The sequence below is a fragment of the Nanorana parkeri genome, unplaced genomic scaffold (assembly GCF_000935625.1).
Source record: "Nanorana parkeri isolate BGI_ZX_2015 unplaced genomic scaffold, ASM93562v1 scaffold214, whole genome shotgun sequence".
NCBI lineage: Eukaryota > Metazoa > Chordata > Amphibia > Anura > Dicroglossidae > Nanorana > Nanorana parkeri.
Genome location: NW_017306482.1, coordinates 1,304,680 through 1,324,132, shown reverse-complemented (window position 1 = coordinate 1,324,132; position 19,453 = coordinate 1,304,680). Strand labels below are relative to the sequence as shown.

At 44.3% G+C, this 19,453-nt stretch overlaps 1 protein-coding gene across 2 annotated transcripts in view; it reads right to left on the bottom strand.

Moving 5' to 3' along the window:
* Window positions 1-2,525: 2,525 nt before the first annotated feature.
* The window catches only part of VAMP8 (vesicle associated membrane protein 8), a 32,536-nt gene continuing 15,608 nt past the window's right edge, over window positions 2,526-19,453 (bottom strand). The window contains exons 2-3 of one of the 2 annotated variants that reach the window (XM_018555816.1): window positions 4,885-5,052; window positions 2,526-2,805 (exon numbers count right to left, since the gene is read on the bottom strand). In XM_018555816.1, the coding sequence (XP_018411318.1) occupies window positions 2,662-2,805; window positions 4,885-5,052 (312 nt within the window). In that variant the 3' untranslated portion in view covers window positions 2,526-2,661. Of the gene's footprint in view, window positions 2,806-4,884; window positions 5,057-19,453 lie in introns of both variants that reach the window. The other variant, XM_018555817.1, reaches the window with a different exon arrangement.

The following is a 19,453-nucleotide window of genomic DNA, read 5'->3' as shown; positions in this document are numbered from 1 at the left end:
TAATATAGAAAATGAAAGCCCTATTCTCCTTAGAAACTTTATCCTCTAATCAGGAATTCCACCAACACAAAGATGCACACAGGTGGCTCAGTTTGAGAACCCCCTAAAGAGGGGAAAAAATGGTGGAGGTTATTGGTGACTTCTAAAAATACTAGTTGCTTGGTTCTCAAATGGTTTCAGTACTTTTGTATCACCAGTTGGGATGAGCGGAGGTTTGAATTGAATGCAGTCCGAACCTGAGCTCCTCCAAAAGGAGGAAGTACCATGGGTACTTCCACCCAATCAGCTGCGGGTCGGGTATTCACTGACCCACAGCTGAATGTAAATAAAAGGGTGGCATGCTTGTGCTGGTGCAATTTACCTTATATGGTCACATAGCCATATAAGGTCAATGACATCACGGCATCCTGTACCTTTGCTTATGTCAAGCTGTGGGTGGGGAATTCTGTGTTTGGGAGGAGCTCCTTCCTGGTTCGGAAGAGCTCAGGTTCAGTCCAAACCTGAGTGCATCCCTGATTACCAGAAACAAGCATGCAGATCATGAAACTCAAGAATGATGCCAGAATTCCTGATCTGCATACTAGTTCTGGGTCAATGAATTAGAACATATTGAAACCATTGGATCAAAATGATAGCCATGCAGCCAGTATTTTCAGGAGAGGTCAGCAATAGCAGCCTCCATACTTCCTTAGCATAGGTTTCTTTTAAGGAGTCATGTGAAGAATGCTTAACTACTGAAAATGTAATTTCAAAGCAGCCATGGATGTCTACCACTTCAACAGTAGCCATTGGTATATGTCGAGGACAACTCCCCTTACTGGTTGCAAAGATTGCACAGCTTTTATTAAGAACAACATGGAGATTTCTACAGTATCTTCAAGGAGAACTCACGAGAGAATATATTCAAGTCATTTCATTTGTTTCTCATTAAAATTTCTTTCTAAATTACATTCTCACCTAAATGGTGTAATTATCCCATATATACACCCACCCAACGTCCTCACTCCCATGGTATGATGGACAGACCTGTCCCCCACTGAACCTTCACTTCTCTATACAGGATTTATTTATTCAAGTGGTTGCGGATTTTAAAGCCTTTTCAAACATCGGCATTCCATCGGCATTCCAGTTCTTAGACTGAACCGTATGATAATAAAAGAGATATAGAGAGAAATACAGGGACACGCATACAGAGAATGACACAATGTTACATCGGACAGAACCAAGCTTAAGAATAACGAACACCTGTTCTAAACTCATTGGAGGGGCAGCCATTTGGAAAGCTGAACCGGTTTGTTCTAGAACACATTCTAACACTTTGTTGACTCTTGACAGCATTGTGGAGGCATGATCTGTAGTTGTAATAAAGGTTCAGCATACAACATGGCGCCCTCCACAAATGGTGACCAGTCTAACTGTAAGAACCTATCAATTTTACAAATGATAGAGAACCAATTTTTGTCAGGTAGCTTATATGAAACAAATTGAAGTTAATAGGCTTCACAATGGCATGACTGCCAACAGGTTGATACATTGCTTATTGCTACAAGATTAAAAGTACCCATGTAATTTGTACCTAAAGCAAACACAGCAATGTGGTTTTTACAGAATCCCATCCACCAGGCTGGACAAATCCCAAGAGCCAGGTCACCAATGCAGCTTAAAAATTACACCTGGTGCATAACCATTGGGTTTTTCTCTAGTGGTTGTCAATGGAGGCGGCTGTTTTGAGTTTTTCTCTAGTTGTCAATGGACCTGACTTCTAATAATTTCCTGCTGGCTCCTGGATTGGACAGATTGGCTCCTTAATTCCATATTCATTTATCCACCCCTGCTATACACACTACCTTGTATATATACTAAAAGACCCCCCTGTATTGTGTAGCAGCTTGCAGGATGATGCCCCTGCCCCTACCCCTGGTTCTCATCCCTTCCCAGAACGTCCCCTGCTGATGTCAACTGACTCGAACAAAACGCTAAATCAGGCTAACTAGTTCAATTTTCTGCATTTTCATTCATGGAATGAACACTCTATGGACAGCAAGCAAATAAAAATTATGTAAGTTGCAGATTGTGCAGATTGCTGGAACATGTTCCTCTGTGAATGCAGATAATGTGTGGTGAGATTCTGTGCACAGCATACTTCCTGGTGCAGTTCATATCTTGGAGAAGGTCCATCAGCCAAAAGGCCAACCCCACCAATAGACCCCCATATATAAGATCTGCTGACACAATGTGTTTGCTATGGTCATCCACACAACTCCAAACTAAAGTCTATACTAGGTATTATGCAGGGTTCCTTTTCATAAAGCTTTTACGTTCTGTTTTAAGGTTACATTTATATGAGAAGAATGTCATTCTATGCAAGAAGGGTTTTATCTCATCTTTAACCGAACATGGATACAAAAAGACAGACGGGGAGCATTCCGGTGTTGGCTGATTTCAGACTAGAAAGATTACTGCTAAAGTGTAGAAAAGCAGGAGCACACAGTTCTACTAAGAGGAATTGGGCACATCTACAAAAAGGACAGCTTGAGGCTCCATTTATACATTGATATTTAGAATTTCTCTTGGCCAGTCTTTGGGGATTCATCCATGTGAGGTCTGTGTGAGTCTTCAGTGGGGGAGTGAAGAGGAAGAAGGTGGAAACAGAAAACCAGTCTATGTGGGGATGACTCCAGTGGCGAGGAGGATGATGAGGAGGACAATGATTCCCACAATCACACAGATGATGGCGATCATCTTTGCATTCTTCCACCAGTATTTCCGGGCAACCTTCTGGGATGTGGTCTTAAAGTGTTCAGACTGCAGGAGATAGAGAATAACCGTAAGGAGAGTAGACATCAAATGAGGAAACTGTATGGATTACTAAAAAAGATACAACCCATGTGGCCTCAACTGACGTGCTCTACGCCATATGACAGCTGCAGCGGACAACCATTTGTGGGCACCATACGGAGGAATGAAGTAACCTCCAAGAATACCTGCTGTTAATGTATGAGCCCCTGTGTCAGTGCTTTTATAAATTAGTGATAAATAATAGAGGGACACCCTGAGATAGCAAAAGGGAAACTCAGAAGGAAGTGTATTTCCAGTAAGATCACAGCAAGCTGTTGTCACAGATTTTACCCAAAAGTAACTTTTGATGCGACATTCCCATTTTTTACAATTTCAATAACTAAAGGCTCCTCATTTTAATTATTGTATCTCCCGCAGAAATATCTAAACACTTCCCTTAGTGGTCATATGCCATGGAATGTGACTACAGCTCCCTATTTAAAGTGACTTGCATTGTACTTGAAGATGTCAACATGTGACCACCACCAGTGAAAATACACCCTAGATGAGAGGCTTCAGGGGGACAGGTGGCGCAGGAAGTCTGCAGGAGTGAGGAAAATGGTATTACAGCTCATTATTCTTCACCAGGACCCCTACCATTTCCAGGATAGTGTTTTTTTAATTCCCAGAGTTCAGCTATAAACTTCTACTAGCTTTAGGCTGAAGTTTCAGTGAGGTGTGTGTAATGAGGAGAGAAGGGAGAGGAGTTGCTTGAGGTGGTGATTAAATAACACTTTAAGCTAAAGTTATACCAATCTTAATGTGTCACCAGAACCACTACTTTCAGCAATGAGGGCCAATTAGAGCTAAAAAAAACAGTCCTGGCTGAAAATACCCAAATGCAATGGCAAAAAACACAAGCAGGGTCGGGCCCAGGCAGAGGTAGAAGAGGCACTCGCATTCCTCATTGGGAGATTTACTCTCACCTCTTGTTCTGTGGCATACTCAGGATATACTATGAATAAATTGGGGTCATGGCCCTGCCCCTAAGGGGTGTCACCACACAGTGCCACTCATTCATATTGTATTGAAGCAGAAAGCACCATTGGCAGGAAAGGAGGGCTGTTCTATCAAAGACTGTGACTAGGTTAGAATGTGTGACCGGTCATGTGGTTGGAATGTGTGACCGGCAGTAGGTCAAGCATTCTAATGCTTTGTCAGCTGTTCCAGGGCACATCGGCATCGCGGATCGTATGTGCAGGAGAACGGATCTGCCCTAGTAAAAGCTGATCGGTCCTGAAATGTCACTTCTATCCGACTTTGTGGAATGTGAGATCGCAGTCACAGAGTCGGACAGAGGTGACATTTCAGGAACGATCAGCTGCTCCAGGGCAGATCGGTTCTCCTGCACATACGATTTGTGCTGCCGATCTGCTCTGCCCTGGAGCAGCTGACAAAAGCATTGGAATGCTTGACCTATTGCCCGTCACACATTCCCCCGGCAAAAAACTTGGCAGGATAATGTTAAAATGTGTGACAAGGTGACCGGTCACACATTTGAGGGCCGAGCCCGCAGTTGGGCTTCAAATTGACTCATCCATCTTATTGCATTCAGCATAATATGCCATTTAACATTGTATTGCAAAGAAAAACTATACTGTATAATATCGTTACATCACGTGATTCGAATTGTCTACAGAACTGATCACAGTGTGATAGTAAATAACATCAACCAGTAACGAAACCTGATATAACAAAAACAACATACCAGACTGCAATGGCACATAATATCACACAGCAAAAGCATATTGTGCTACAAAAAGCAATGTAACAATATTTGTACACACCATCACCAGGGTTTTGTGTGTAGTGGACCTTTAATTGACAAAATAAGTTGAAAAAGAACATGAAGATCATCTAATCCAACCTTTAATTACACAGGAAAGATGATCTAGTCAAAACTTTGGTGGCCTATGCACATTATATGGTGGTGTATTTTGCAAATATACAAAATATAAATTAGCCAAATGACAGCTGAAGAGAATGTTAGGACAAGTTTGGACTCGGAGGATATCATTTATACAGATGAAGTTAATGACAACTTACGCTGGCCTCCAGGTCCTCCGTCTTATTCCTTAGTTGGTCCAAGTTCTCTCCTCGAGCCAGGATTCGCTCCACATTCTGAGACATGATGTTCTTTACTCCTTCCACCTCACTCTGGAGATCCCTCACGTGGTCATTGCCCACCGGGGCGGCAGCCACCCCTGACATGTCCTAATGATGCAGAAATAAGAATAAGATTAGATTTAAAGTGCAAGTTACAAAGAGAGATACTCAAATAAAAGTATGTCTGTGCAGGTTCTCATTCATCCAGGTCAGGGTATGTCTGTAAAAAAATAAGTCAAGGCAACTGAACTTGCTTGCTTTCTTGAAGCGTCTTCAAGAACAAATAAATACAGTAAGTTCAGTTGCCTTGACATCTTTTTTACAGATATCAAATAAAATATGCTTGGAGGTGCTCATGGACCACTGGTTGAGCTAACGACCTCTACACATTGGTTGGAACCATCTTGTGGGTTGTACAAACATTCACAGGAATGTCTTTTATGGGGTCACTCGTAACCATCACCTCATCACTGAAGCTTGACACCGTTTCTTGATCTATATGGTAGATTGGCTCCATTCACATATACATTGGCTCTTTCCACAAAATTATGCTTCCAATGTCTTATGAACAGGGATTGCCAGCTGACCGCCTGGGCTTCCCGTGTCCAGGGAATAATAAAATAATAATAATATGCAGTAGTTACTTCTTCACCTATCACTCTATAGTTTCTGTCAGGGTGGAGATACAAATTAGGAAGCATTGACACTACTCATTACAAGACATTAAAGTGAGCCTGTTCTTAATGTTAAGCCTCGCTTAAAAGCCTGCCTGATACTACCCTGAAAGCCTCTTCTGCAGTCACTGCTCTTCTGAGCTCCTCTCTGATTTAGGTTCTCTTTGTTACTGGGGCCTGATTTTCCTAACTTAACTGAACTATGCCAACTGACATTTCTCTGTCCAGAGTGCCTTGATTGGCCATTGAGGTGGCCTCGTTGGTTAATAAAAGACATGTGTTTATTTGATGTCTGTGCTCTTATTGGGGAGATTTTTCATCACTACTGATCTGTGACGAGGACAGGATGTGCAACGCAAATCTCACTAAAAAGGAGTACATGGAAGCCAGTAGAACGGTTGGCTGGGGGTGTGTGTGTGTGTGTGTGTGTGTGTGTGTGTGTGTGACCAAGGAGCGGTTGGTAAGGTGAATTATTCTGGAAGCAGCAATCATGGTAGACTGAAGGGGGATAGTCTGTGTAGGCCAACAAGGAAGACGTTGCAATAGTGAGATACAGCAATGGGTTAGAAGCTATATATGAACTTCTAGTAAAAGACACTTCCTCCCCCTCTGCCCATAACAGACCTCACAGGGTGTCATAAGTCAGAAATGAGGAAGGAAAATACACATAAAAAAAACTAGATGTGTGAAAGAGCTATTTCAACTGAATCATAACAGAAAGGATGTAGGGCTGTTGAGAAACTATATGGAAGACCGTGTACTATGCATGTTAATAACTGATAAGAGACTTACACAGATACCGCAGTCCTGACAGGAGAATGTAATTATCTGGCCTATAGATAGTAGAGAACATTCTCCCGGTCTGACAGTAAATGAGAGCGATCACATGGTGAGAACATTGATTGGCTAGGATGGTTTTCTCTTGTCAGCTGTAACTGGGAGTGATGGAATCTTGAGAAAAGCGATTGGTTAGGATGGTTTTTCCAGGTTGACCGTAACTGAAAGTGATGGTAGTTTGAGAAAGTTGATTGGCTAGGAAGGTTTTTTCCCCTGCCAAGAGTAACTGGGAGTATTGGTAGGTTGAAAAAGTTGATTGACTAGTGTAGGGCCCATCCCCTTTTGTGATGTGACTACTATGCATTTAGTGATAGCCGGGGCTGTAGACAGCCTGGCTGGATTTGTAGTAGCAATTACATGGTTAATCCCAGGTGTCTAACCTTGTCTGTACCCCCCTGGGCGGAGTGAGACTCGGTCATATTGGGGGACAGCCAATAGGAGACACTGTAATATGTGTACAGTACAGCAGTCAACCACTGGGCTTATTTCAGCCAGTGATGCCTGCTGGGATAGTGTACATATATGGGTGGGAGCTGCCATGTGCTCTCTCTTTTGCCTGGACCAGCCATGGATTAGGGCTGGGTCCTGTTCAGCCTGCCCCCCAGGCTAGGCCAAGGCCAGGGGGTGGGCATTGGCTGAAGTGAGGGAAGATGTTCCCCTGAGGCTCCAACATGGAGGCCTGAAAGAAGAAAAGAACCAGGACCAGTACAGGCGCTTGAAGTGCCCTGGATCCATGTGGACTTCAGAGCATGGTCAGTGTTTCTTTCTTGGATTGTGGACGTGTATTCTTACTGTTACAAGATCCGGTGAGTCTGGAGCGGATGATGGTTACCCCTAGACACCTAGAACCCCTATACCCTCTCTCCCTAACAAGAAGTTCAATAAACTGTTCAACTAGCATCGTATCACTGAAGTGGACATCAATTTATGGGCATCAGAAGAGGGCGGTTAGTGCTAATGGGTGCAGATGGAAATCTATTCCTAGACTGACTAGATGTGGACCGGGCAAACAGCGGCTCCTTGCTGGGAGTTATCGCTACACTAGGATGTTGTTTCCTGGTCAAGTGTAACTGGGAGTGATGGCATGTTGAGAAAGTTGATTGGCTAGGATGGTTTTCCCCGGTCAACCAGAACTGGTAGAAATGGCATGTTGAGAAAGTTGATTGGCCTGGACTGGATGGTTTTTCCAGGTCGACAGTAACTGGAAGTGATGGTAGGTTGAGAATGTTGACTGGCTAGGAAGGTTTTTTCTGGTCAAGAGTAGCTGACATATTGAGAAAGTTGATTGGCTAGGATAGTTTTTCCTGGTCAACCATAACTGGAAGTGATGGCATGGTGAAAAGGTTAATTGACTAGGATGATTTTTCCTGGTCATCTGTATTTGGAAGTGATAGAATGTTGATTGGCTAGGAGGGTTTTTCAGGTCAACCCAAACTAGAAGGGATGACATGCTGAGAAAGGTGATTGGCTAGGATGGTCTTCTCTGGCTGACCAACTTGTTTCTCTAACCTAGACCTGCCCCCGCAGCATTCACCTTTCTGCCTCCATTGGCACAAACATGCGACTCCGGCAATGCAAGCCTTACGCTGGGTTCACACCTTAGCGTATTGGAAACTCGCGTTTGCCGCGCGGTTTCACCGCGATTTGCGGTAAAAGAAACGCGCGTGTAGGTTGAGAATGTTGACTGGCTAGGAAGGTTTTTTCTGGTCAAGAGTAGCTGACATATTGAGAAAGTTGATTGGCTAGGATAGTTTTTCCTGGTCAACCATAACTGGAAGTGATGGCATGGTGAAAAGGTTAATTGACTAGGATGATTTTTCCTGGTCATCTGTATTTGGAAGTGATAGAATGTTGATTGGCTAGGAGGGTTTTTCAGGTCAACCCAAACTAGAAGGGATGACATGCTGAGAAAGGTGATTGGCTAGGATGGTCTTCTCTGGCTGACCAACTTGTTTCTCTAACCTAGACCTGCCCCCGCAGCATTCACCTTTCTGCCTCCATTGGCACAAACATGCGACTCCGGCAATGCAAGCCTTACGCTGGGTTCACACCTTAGCGTATTGGAAACTCGCGTTTGCCGCGCGGTTTCACCGCGATTTGCGGTAAAAGAAACGCGCGGCAAACGCGAGTTTCCGAGGGGGTATCCGGCTGTATCCTGATGGATACAGCAGGATACGCACGTTAATACGCCCCAAAGAAGCTCCTGTACTTCTTTGAGAACCATGCCCATAGGCAAACATGAGCTTTCACCTGTTGCGCGTTTTACCGCGCAAAAACGCTCATGTGTGTTTGAAGAAAAAGTGAAAGGAAATCTTCCCAAAATAGCCACATAGTGATACAGCTGTCACTGCAACAAGTGTCCCCATTGGAAGATTTACTTCTATTCCTCTTCTGGTGACAACTCTGAAGTATAAAGCGAGAGTCAGTCTCTCTAAAGGGGATTCAGATAGTAACAAGTCCTTACGCTGTAAGGTTTAATTTGTTGTAACACCCTACAAAGCAAATTCAAGCAATTGCAGCTTCATACTTCCAGTGATCACCATGATTGGCTGTCAGAGTGATCACATGAAACAATGCTGACTGGTTCATTAGCCTGAAACCCAAGGCTGTCAGTGAGACCATAATCACAGCACTAGAGCGCGCTCCTAGTTCACATCATACACAAATGCATAATCCTACTTCACAGTTATCACAGTGTGGGGGCTGTGCCTGAGAACGTTAATCTGCAGACTGCAGATGCCAAGTGGCAGCAGTATTTGCCAACATATATCTAGACATATATGTGATCAAACTGTCACACAACCAACAATGTCAGATAATTATGCAACAACACGACAGAGTGTGGTGCAAGACTGCAATAGACGGCAATGACCAAAAAAGGTGCAAACAATGTAGCCCATTGTTCTCTACTTGTATAGCAGAGATAAGCTTGTATCACAGTTCACTGCCCACAGGGAAATCTGCCACACGTGAAATAAATGATGTTCATCCCATAAGAAAATTCTATGACCAAGTAGAAGTACAGTATGCACAGATTCCTCTCCTACAACACATTGTCTGACACAGATCAGCCCCCTGCCGCAGCTTCTCACCTTGTGAATTGCTACAAAGTTACAATGTTGCTGATCACTGAGGAGAGGAGCTTGCGGATATACAGAACACACAGTATATGAACATTATATATAATATATATATATATATTATACACAGTATATACATGTACAAACACACGTATGCCCCCCCTGTGGCCGCGTGTGACTCGGAGTCCTAATAGGTAAAATTTGTCCAAATTTTTTCTTGTTACATACTTGGGGGAAGAATGGACTAATCCAATACTTTTGGACTTTGTTACGGACTTTCCAATGGGCTTCCGGCATTCTGGATCAATGTGTAACATCGAATGTTTCCACAAAGGCTCAGCACACTGCTGTCAGTATCGGTCATTCAGGCAAAACGAGTTGAACAACTAGTGAAGTCATATGGTGGCGCACGTGGAGGAAGTCATTATTCAGTGTGGTGGCTTCTGGTTATGCTGCTGTACACATAACAGTCTGGGCAGATTACAAGACAATCTCATGTCTATGGTGTGATGTAGACGTGTGCGATTCGTTTCGTTCCGAATCGAAATTCGGACGAATTTTCGGACATTTGGACATTCGGATGTATCCAAATTACAGATATAACGAATGCAAACGGATCCGAATTTCCATTTCCGAAATTCGTTAGCGGTAGTTCGTTCAAACGTTCGTTTCGTTTCTTATTCTCTTCGTTCGTTCGCTCGTTGCAGCAAAGTGCCTTCAGAGAAGGAGAAAAACATATTTTCCCCCTCAAATGTCACTTTGTTGGAAACGAATGAACAAACCGAATAAGAAACGAAAACAAAACGAACGTACGAACGAACTGCCGCTAACGAATTTCGTCCGAATCCGAATTGACTTTCACACCCGAATCCCGAAAAACGAAATAACACAAAATCCAAATTGAAACACATTTTTTGCCAGTGCACATGTCTAGTGTGATGTGGTGACAATTGGCATACTGGTCTTGGGGGGACATCAGTTAGACACGTTCGAAAATTGGATTCTAAATTCGGCAGGACAGGGCGCCTCGTCTCCGGTGAACAGGACAGAACAACTGCACCACCAACAGAGACAACTGCACCACCAACAGAGACAACTGCACCACCAACAGAGACAACTGCACCACCAACAGAGACAACTACACCACCAACAGAGACAACTACACCACCAACAGAGACAACTACCCCACCAACAGAACCACACCCCCAACAGAGACAACTGCACCACCAACAGAGACAACTGCACCACCAGCAGAGACAACTACACCAAACATCTATACCACAAACAGACACAACTTCACCACCAATAGAGACAACTACACAACAAGTTTGAAGGCTGGCCGAAGGCTAGCCTGGATTTGTGGGAGGAGCCTGTGCCTTTAAAGTCGGCACGGCTCACAGGGGATTCACGTCGGCGGGTCACGAACGTCCCCACCCGCCCATTCCCCTTGCTTTCATTCATTTAATTCATTTCATTTACATTCAGAGTATGCCCCCTTTTAGGCATACTGACCTGAGAAGGCCAAGGCACACCACAGGCCATTGGGGGGAGGCGAGGGGGGGGGCGGCAGGGTATCACTTACTTGTTAAGGCTCGGACCACAAATATAGTTTATACTGAAACCATGTAGCTTCACATACCTAAAATTATATACACGCCTTACATTGTACAAATCTCTTTCTCTCACCTCATGATTTAGCACATACGGTACATATATACAGTGTGTGTGTGTGTGTGTGTACATACGGTGCATATATACAGTGTGTGTGTGTGTGTGTGTGTGTGTGTGTGTGTGTGTAAAACCTTTCGCTTCTCCTATTATTGTTTAAAGTGTCCAAACAAACTTCAAAAAATATGTTGAAAATGTAAACAACTGAACCCAACAGACAGGTGAACACACAGGATATAATATAAACACATTGTACTGATGCAGCCAGTTTGATTTCCATAACATCATTATAGTAGTCATCTTCAAACATAATATTTACTAACAGTCCCTGATTTCTAGGAATTGCCAGGGATACACAAGGTCTCATATCTTTGTCTCTAAAATTTCAGGTCCTTTTAAAAGGGCCTTAATCAGAGCCGGATTAAGGGCAACTGATGCCCTAAGCAACGCTCAACAACAGTGCGTCCCTCGGCCTCTTCATTGCTTTACTGACAAGACATCAAGGTAGGGATGCACAGATACTTTTCGAGTACCAGTGCAGATACTTGGCATTTTCATGAGAACTACCAGGGTTGCAGCGGTTGCAGCTGGGATCGGGCTCTGGCGCTCCACCTCTGTCCTGAAATCATTAGTCTGTATTGTTTTAGAAAAACTGTCACATGACAATAAACAAAAATGTATCAGTACTCGTACTTGTAAGTACTCGGCCAGTACCAGCACTCGTACTCGCAAAACTGGTATCTGTGCATCCCTTTATTTATATTTATAAAAACAAAATCGTACGTTAAAACAGAGATGTACAAATCCCAGGAGCTCAGTGTGCTCCTTACACATGACAGCTGCCTCCTAATATTTGAATTTTTCTCTAGTGTAGTCTTGGCGGTCTAAAGTATCGGTACATGTACTTGTACCGAGTACTGTACTTGGTATCTGTGCAACCCTACATCAAGGAATCTGTTTATAAACAATTGGCAGGCCTTCCACCCTGCAAATATCTCCTACTGTTCATTCTGGGTCAATAATGCCAAAAATAAATATGTTCTTAATATATTGTTCCCCAGTATGAATGCAGTGTGAAGTAATAATACATTATGGCCACTAGATGGAGCTGAGGACCACAGGAAATAAGTATCAGTATCTTTTTTCCCCCAGGTCAATGTGGTGGGTTGTAATGATAGATTATATAGGAAATATTTAGTATCTTTTTTGCCAGTTCAAATGTAGTGTGTTATAATAATACATTATAGCCACTAGATGAAGCTGAAGAGCACAGGAAATCAGTATTTAGTATGTTTGTTCCCAGTTGGAATGTAGTGTTTTGTAATAATACAGTATGGCCACTAGATGGAGCTGAGGAGCATAGGAAATAGCCATTTACTATCTTTTTTCCCCTAGCTCGAATGCATTATAGAAGTGATTAACTCTATGGGCACCCGATCATTTGTATGTGAAAGCCGGGTGCCAACTGCAAACAGCGATACCAAGATTACAGCTACCCTTTAAGCCAGGCATTGCCACATCAATGTTCTATCAGCTCCAGAAGTCAGTGTGTTCAAACATCAGTCTGCCTTGTAGATAAGTGCAACAGAAGCTGTTCTTGTGATGATGGCATGTGCTGTGTTTATATTGTGTGGTTTTATATCAGGGTGTGTGCTGCCAGCTGCATTTTTAGGCGAGATGCCTGGGGTGCAATCTCCCGCCCTTTAGCATTGCTGCTCAAAGCTTCAGTATGGGACCAAAACCCTTTACATAGGGGGCGCATAAAAACCCAGCTCAGGGGGAAAGACACTGCAATAACCCAATGCCTAATGATCATATAATACATTATATTCAAAAGAGTTCACAGAATAATGGAAATCTATGGCCAAAAACGAAAAATAAATCTGTATCTTTATATTTAATCTCTATCCCACGCCTGATAACCATATTTGTAAACGTACTAATTGAAGATTTCCATAGGATAGACTTCCTCAATGCACTGACACCATTTCACTCAGCCCTGGGAATATGAACTTCCTGGTGTCACCAATCTCACAGTGCCTGCCTTCTGAACTACAACTCAATGTCTGAACAATGCAACATCATCATTGCTTGCTGGAAGCAATGCATGATGGGATATGTAGTGTTGAGAAATGGAGATTGCATCACATCAAGCAGCAGGGAAAGAGATGCAAAGCACACTGGGAATCCAGGAAGTTGATGGAAGTGATGAGCAGACGGAAGGCAGCACTCACTAATTTTTTTTCAAGTAAGCTTTGATTGTATTATCAGAAACAACTCCAATATGTATTCCTATTACAATGCTGATGTGATAACCGGAGAGGATATGCCGGGACTTCTGCATGAGACAAAGTAACTAAGGGTCCGTTCACACCAGATGCAGTGCGTTGCGGCCCAATCCTGGCCAGAACGCATTGCGCCTGGCTCACTCTTTTGTGGGCAAGGTGGGGTTGTGGCGGTCCATTGAAGTGAATGGCACCGTAGGCACACCCTCCGGACACAATGAGATCGGCCGCACATTATGCCTGCGGTCTGGTCCGCATTTTGATCCAAACCATACCACCAATCTGATCATGGTTCGGCCATACAAACTCCAGGCAGATATTAAAACTGCACATAAGCATTAAAAGAAACCTATTCCGCTGTAACCACAAAGTAGATCAGTCCACGTTGTGTGCTCTCAATGTCTTTGTACAGTTGTTACCTTGTAAAAGTAGCAGTGACACCCTCATCAAGGTACATGACACCAACCTGCTCCCAGTCTATGCATTGCTATAGATGCATTGTTGTAGGACGCACTTTTTGGGGGTACTAGTGAACCGTGAGTTGTATCTGCCATAATAACCTTAAAGGGGCTCTAAAGCCTCCGGTTTTTTTGCCTATATCTACTGCTAGCAAGCAGTAGATATAGGCAAAAAGTAAAACAAAAAAACAAAAAAACGCTTTAACAGCGGTTTAAACTTACCTCGTTATCGCTGCGCGCTCCCGCGCCGAGAATCAGGAACTGCTCGTGCGGCCGCAAAGGAATGATCTTGGGGCGGGCACATGCGCAGTTCAGATTCTCGGCTGGGAGACGAGCAGAGACGCAAGGTAAGTCTATGGACGCGTGCATCATTCCTTTTTTTCTCTTTTTGGATATAGTAGGGGAGGGTAATAGCCCCATTGGAAGATTCCCATCTATTTCTGTTCTGGTGACAACCCAAGATTTGGGATTTTCTTTCACTGTCAGTGACAATGGTCACCAGGACAAATAGAGAGGGTGAATCTCCCTAATGGGGGATGCAGCCAAAAACCTGACACAGATGGCAATAAAAACATGATCGGTGTTCTAATCCCTCTCTACTTTAAGCAAAAAAAAAATGTTGGCTTCAGTTCTACTTTAAAATGAAGTTAAAACTACCATGAAAAAAAGCTTTTTGCCATAATGTGCAAAGACATTATGTCACCTTTATCCAGCAAAGCGATCCTCTCCAGTGCTGCAATGTCAGTGCTGCCCTCCATTGCTGGGGATTCCATCGCCATCTGGCCATCTTCCAGGTTCGGAGTCTTAGGCCATCTTGATTGGCCAGGCTAGGGTTGCCAACTTTTCTTCAAGCGAAACCCGAACACTCAATCGACGCGTGGACATTTTTTTGGCAGAATGAGTTGTGGCTTATTCAAATATAAAAATTGCCGCCCATTCATATGTAAATATCACAGTTGAGACTATTTTCAGTGGGGGGCCAGTAGCCCCTGTCTTCATTTTGGTTGCCTCTGTCTGCCTGACAAATTGTGTCCAGGTTTCTGCTGCCATGAAACCTGGACACAGCATTCAAAACCCGAACTGTCCGGGTGAATCCTGGACAGGTGGCAACCCTAGGCCAGGCCTAGGATGACGCAACTCCCACGCATGTATCAGCAAAGAATCGTGCTGGGCTTGCACACTACCCTGGGCATGCATGGACCAGTATGCAAAAAAAAGGCCCGGGAGATGTAGACATATTGTTTAATTAAAGTGTATGTCCAGCACAAGATTTTATTTTGAGTTTTGGGTAAAGTAGAATGTAGTAGAAGCCCGTGATGGATTTTTCCTGCTCAGAGAGATTTCCCCATACGTATGCCTTGCAAACTCATGCTGTACACACAGCTTAGATAAGCCGAGGAACATGGGAACAAGACCTATACAGGTGAAACTCGAAAAATTAGAATATCGTGCAAAAGTTCATTTATTTCAATAATGCAACTTAAAAGGTGAAACTAATATATGAGATAGACTCATTACATGCAAAGCAAGATAGTTCAAGCCGTGATTTGTCATAATTGTGATGATTATGGCTTACAGCTCATGAAAACCCAGATCCAGAAGTCAGCATCCCCATAGAGCTCGTCTGCGGAAGAAAGCATGAAGTGCTCCAAAATCTCCAGGTAGACGGCTAAGGTGCATTAGTGAAATAAATGAACTTTTGCACGATATTCTAATTTTCCGAGTTTCACCTGTATGTCGCAGTGACAGCAGTTTCCCCATACAAGAAGTGAGGGAATATCTGCAACAGGGACACCAACAACAATGAAAAGTCAACTCAGGTTCTAGTCTTCCCCTACTTTATTAAAGTGCATGTTGTATGTAAGTCTAACAAAGAACTTGGCCTATTTGTAACCTTTTGGTCTGTTAAATGTTAGAAAAGTGTTCCTCAACCTTTTTTTCCATCACGGCACCCTTTAAAATGTTGCAAAATTGTAGAGCACCCCACTATAAAATGAAAGAGTAAAAAATGAGTGGTTCCCCTCCAAATCCAAGAAGAGTTCCTCTGTTCACACCAGACCAAAAGTTTCACATCAAAAGCCTCCGTTCACAGAGAGGGTTTTTTCTGTACTTAGAGAGTCTTTAAAAAAAAAAAAAAGGGAAAATGTGGAAGTATTCTGGAGATGGGTTGCATTTTTTTGCCCTGACATACATGTAAAACACATTTTTATTTCTCTCTGTGAAAAAAAGAAGTATTTGCTGGACATACACTTTAAATATACACTGCCTGGCCAAAAAAAAAAGTCACCACCTGGATGTAGCTAAGCAGAATGGTCAGAGCCTTCCATTGGATAATTAGTCTAGGTTCAGCAACTTTATGCCCCCAAAAACGAGGTCATCTGCCTCCCTGAATGGCCAGGTTTTTCCCTCAATGGATTTCTTCTTCCCTGATGGCACATTGGGCATATTCCAAGATGACAATGTTAGGATTCATCGGGCTCAGATTGTGAAAGAGTGGTTCAGGGAGCATGAGACATCGTCACACATGGATTGGCCACCACCAGAGTCCAGACCTTAACCCCACTAAGAATCTTTGGGATGTTCTGGAGATGGGGTTGCCACCTTTTCTTCAAGCGAAACCCGAACACTCTAGCGAAACGCGGACATTTTTTTGGGAGAATAAGTCGTAGCACATTTATATTTAAATATAACAGTTAGGACTATTTTCAGTGTGGGGCCTGTAGCCCCTATCATCATTTTGGTTGCCCCTGTCTGCATGACATCTTGTGTCACAGCATGCAAAACCTGGACTGTCGGGGTGAATCCAGGACAGGTGGCAACTCTGGATGGAAATAAATGTTGCGACATTGTATAAGCTTATGGAAACGATGCCACACGGAGAATGTGTTCCATAATCAAAGCTAAAGGCGGCCCAACTAAATATTACAGTGTGTGACTTTTTTTTGGCCTGGCAATGTACTTTTATTCTTAGACCCAACTACAAAACTCTACTTCCCCCTTTTTAAAAGGCAATCAGAGGAAAATGGAACTGTGACGTTATTAAGAACTTGGAGAAGAAGAAAAAAGAAGGAACCATGGAGTTATTTAGGCTTTCAATCACAGACAAACTGGTTTCGATTGCATAAGTAAGTTGTCTTGTGTACTGTGCTAGGACAATACGCAGTGCACATGAGAGCCAGGATATCTCTCCTCGGGTGAGCTGTGCCAATGGCAATGATGAACTGCCCCATACAGGACATAATAATATTATATGTACACATCTAAGCATCATCACATCAGACTGCTTGAGCTTTACAATGTTTAGGATATTACACTGACCAGTGACGTGCGGTACCTCTTGATCCAGGTAAACCATTCACCAGCCCCGCCCCCGCACCCCCTTGTCGGACGCCGCCCCACCCCCAAGCTAGTGTAAAGGAGGAAGGGAGGAGACAGTGAGGAGCCTCCCTGTCCCTGACTTATTCCTCACTGCTGAGGCACTCCGTCCATGACAGGTTACACAGCGGGGAGGATTTCCCTGCTGTGTAACCTGTTAGATGCCGATCTGAATGGAGAAAAAGCTTTTCTTTCATAATTTTAGGTGAGGCTCCGCCTCCCCTGACCGCACGTCCCCGAAGCTGAAAACTAAACATCTGTTGCACTTAAATCTGGACTCTAGGCAAACAGCGACACAGTTGAGATCCATAGAGGAGCATTGTTTAACCTGACGAAATATTAGTCAGTCAATCTGTTGAGCAATTTTCATGACACACACACACTCACACTCACACACACCCGAGTCACTGTGCAGCCAGGAGGGCGACACCACTTTTTATGTCGCGGTTATGGAATACAGCGGTGTTGATGAGGTCATCTGTCTACTCTCCCTTACTGTAAGCATGCTCCCTGTATGAAGGTGGCCATACACCTTACAATTATCGTTTGATAATCGTCCGTGATCGCGGTTTCGTACGATAATCAGTCAGTTGATGGAAAGTGCACGATTGCAATTACTGTGTAGCTGGCCAAATTTGGTTGAACAGGCAGACTAGAAAACTTTTTTCGAATTGTACGAAAATCGATGGATTAGTGGCGTTTTCGTACAACAAAAATCGCAACATGAACACTGCACATGTGGCGTGCTCGGAAGACAAATGCCAAACGGGCCGGTGTGCACAAGCGCACACCGCCCGTTCAGCATTGCAGTCATCGGAAGCCCTCCCCTCAGCGGGGCGGGATTGCGATGATCAGAAGTACGATCTGCCTGTCCAAGATGGGCAGATCGTACGAGATTTTAATTACCTTACAACCAGTGGCGTAACAATCACCATAGCGACCCAGGTGGACGCTATGGGGCCCGGGCACAGGGGGGCCCGACCAGGGCATCCCTCTGATGCCGTGTGGGTCGCCTGGGTTGCTATGGCATATCAGGGTGCTGGCTGTCACTGACACAGCTCAGCAGCGGCCGCGAAGAGGAACAGCGGAGCTGTGTCAGCGAGAGCCGGCAGCTGCCGCAGAAGAGGCCGATGTTCGCAGTGAAGGAGGAGGTGGGGCCCGGGCCGGCGACCTAAGAGCCAGTGATGTAAGAGGAGATGGGGCCCGGGGATGGAAGAGGAGGCGGGGGCCCGGCTACCACGTAGGCGGACAGCCCTGACAGGTAAGAGGTGTGCAGGCCATCTGAGACCCTGCAGAGCCCACCATAGAGGGTCTATGGTGGGCTTTGCAGGGTCCCTCTCAGGTGGGCTGTTTCGTATATCAGGTGGGCTCTGCAAGTGGCATAACTAGCAATCACGGGGGCCCCATACAAAATTTTGCTACGGGGCCCTGTGATTTCTAATTACGCCCCTGCTTACAACCATCGCACAACGAAAGTCGTGCGATGGTTGTAAGGTGTATGGCCAGCTTTAGACTGACTGCAATGCAATAAAGATCAATTGGACGGTACTGCTGGAGGAGGAGGTTAGAGGCTGGAAGGACCAGTCTAAAAGTGCCCATACACCTGCCGATTATCGTACGATAATCGGCAGGTGTATGGGCAGCGTGCGACCGCATCTACTGTCGCTCAACTTTCGTCTTCCTAGCCAGCTGGAAAACCTGCCGAAAATCGTACGATTTTCGGCAGGTTTTCCAGCTGGCTAGGAAGACGAAAGTTGAGCGACAGTAGATGCGGTCGCACCCTGCCCATACACCTGCCGATTATCGTACGATAAGCGGCAGGTGTATGGGCACTTTTAGACTGGTCCTTCCAGCCTCTAACCTCCTCCTCCAGCAGTACCGTCCAATTGATCTTTATTGCATTGCAGTCAGTCTAAAGCTGGCCATACGCCTTACAACCATCGCACAACGAAAGTCGTGCAATGGTTGTAGGGTGTATTTAAGAGAAAGCCAGCATCGAGAATCGGGTGAGTATAACTTTTATTTTAGGCAGGCACCCAAGACTTAAATGTAAAAAAACGATGTGTGGGCCCTAAAGAAATTGATAACAGACCCTTATTCCAGATGGGAGTCTGTTATGGATTTTAGGGGGG